We start from the raw sequence: 713 nt of genomic DNA, 5'->3' as shown, positions 1-713 counted from the left end.
CGCCTGCAATGCGGGAGACCTGGATTCGATCCCTGGGTTGGGAAGATCCCCTGGAGAAGGGAAAGGCTATCCATTCCAGTATTCTGGCTTAGAGAATTCCTTGGACTGTCCATGGGGTCGCAAAGAGTCAGATACGACTGAACCGACTTTCACTACCCACCTCTACCGCTAAACCCAGCTAAGTTTCACTGCCTGTGATTAATGTTAATTCATTGTTTCATTGAACTAATACCGAGTTCCTGGATTCCCCCTCCCCCACCTGCATATGTGTCTTTCAGTAGGTTATCTTTCTGAGTCTCAGTTGCACCGTCTGTAAAATGGGGTAGACAGTAAGATTCACTTCACTAGACCTTAGGGAGAATTCAAGAACAAAGCGTGTTCCTGGCATACAGTTAGTGCTCAGTAAGTGGTGACTCCCGACATACAGTCAGCGCTTCAGTTTCCAAAGGAGTCCTTGAGGCCGTCGGGGCTGCACGTGACACTGAACCCCAAAACCTCCCGCAGGGCGCTCACCTCGGGCAACAGCTCCAACATTTGCCCCAGCAGGCGTGCGCAGGGTTCCAGACGCTGCAGCCCGCGCTGCAGCCGCGCGCGCTCCCGCTGCAGCTCGGCCAGTTGAGCCCGGAGCCTCAGCGCCTCTGCCTCCCGGCGGCCCGCCAGGTGCCGCTCCTCCTCGGCTCTCCGCAGTGCGCGGCTGCGCCGGGCCTCGGCGT

At 57.1% G+C, this 713-nt stretch overlaps 1 protein-coding gene across 1 annotated transcript in view; it reads right to left on the bottom strand.

Moving 5' to 3' along the window:
- Positions 1 to 713, bottom strand: part of CCDC42B (coiled-coil domain containing 42B) — a 9,915-nt gene that overhangs the window by 4,465 nt on the left and 4,737 nt on the right. Inside the window, exon 4 of the mRNA XM_010828568.1 lies at positions 514 to 713. Within this exon, the coding sequence (XP_010826870.1) occupies positions 514 to 713 (200 nt within the window). The remainder of the gene's footprint in view (positions 1 to 513) is intronic.

Source organism: Bison bison, unplaced genomic scaffold (assembly GCF_000754665.1).
Source record: "Bison bison bison isolate TAMUID 2011002044 unplaced genomic scaffold, Bison_UMD1.0 scf7180017864495, whole genome shotgun sequence".
Lineage (NCBI taxonomy): Eukaryota > Metazoa > Chordata > Mammalia > Artiodactyla > Bovidae > Bison > Bison bison.
Note: the sequence above shows the minus strand (reverse complement) of the source record. Positions and strands in the feature narration are given on the sequence as shown.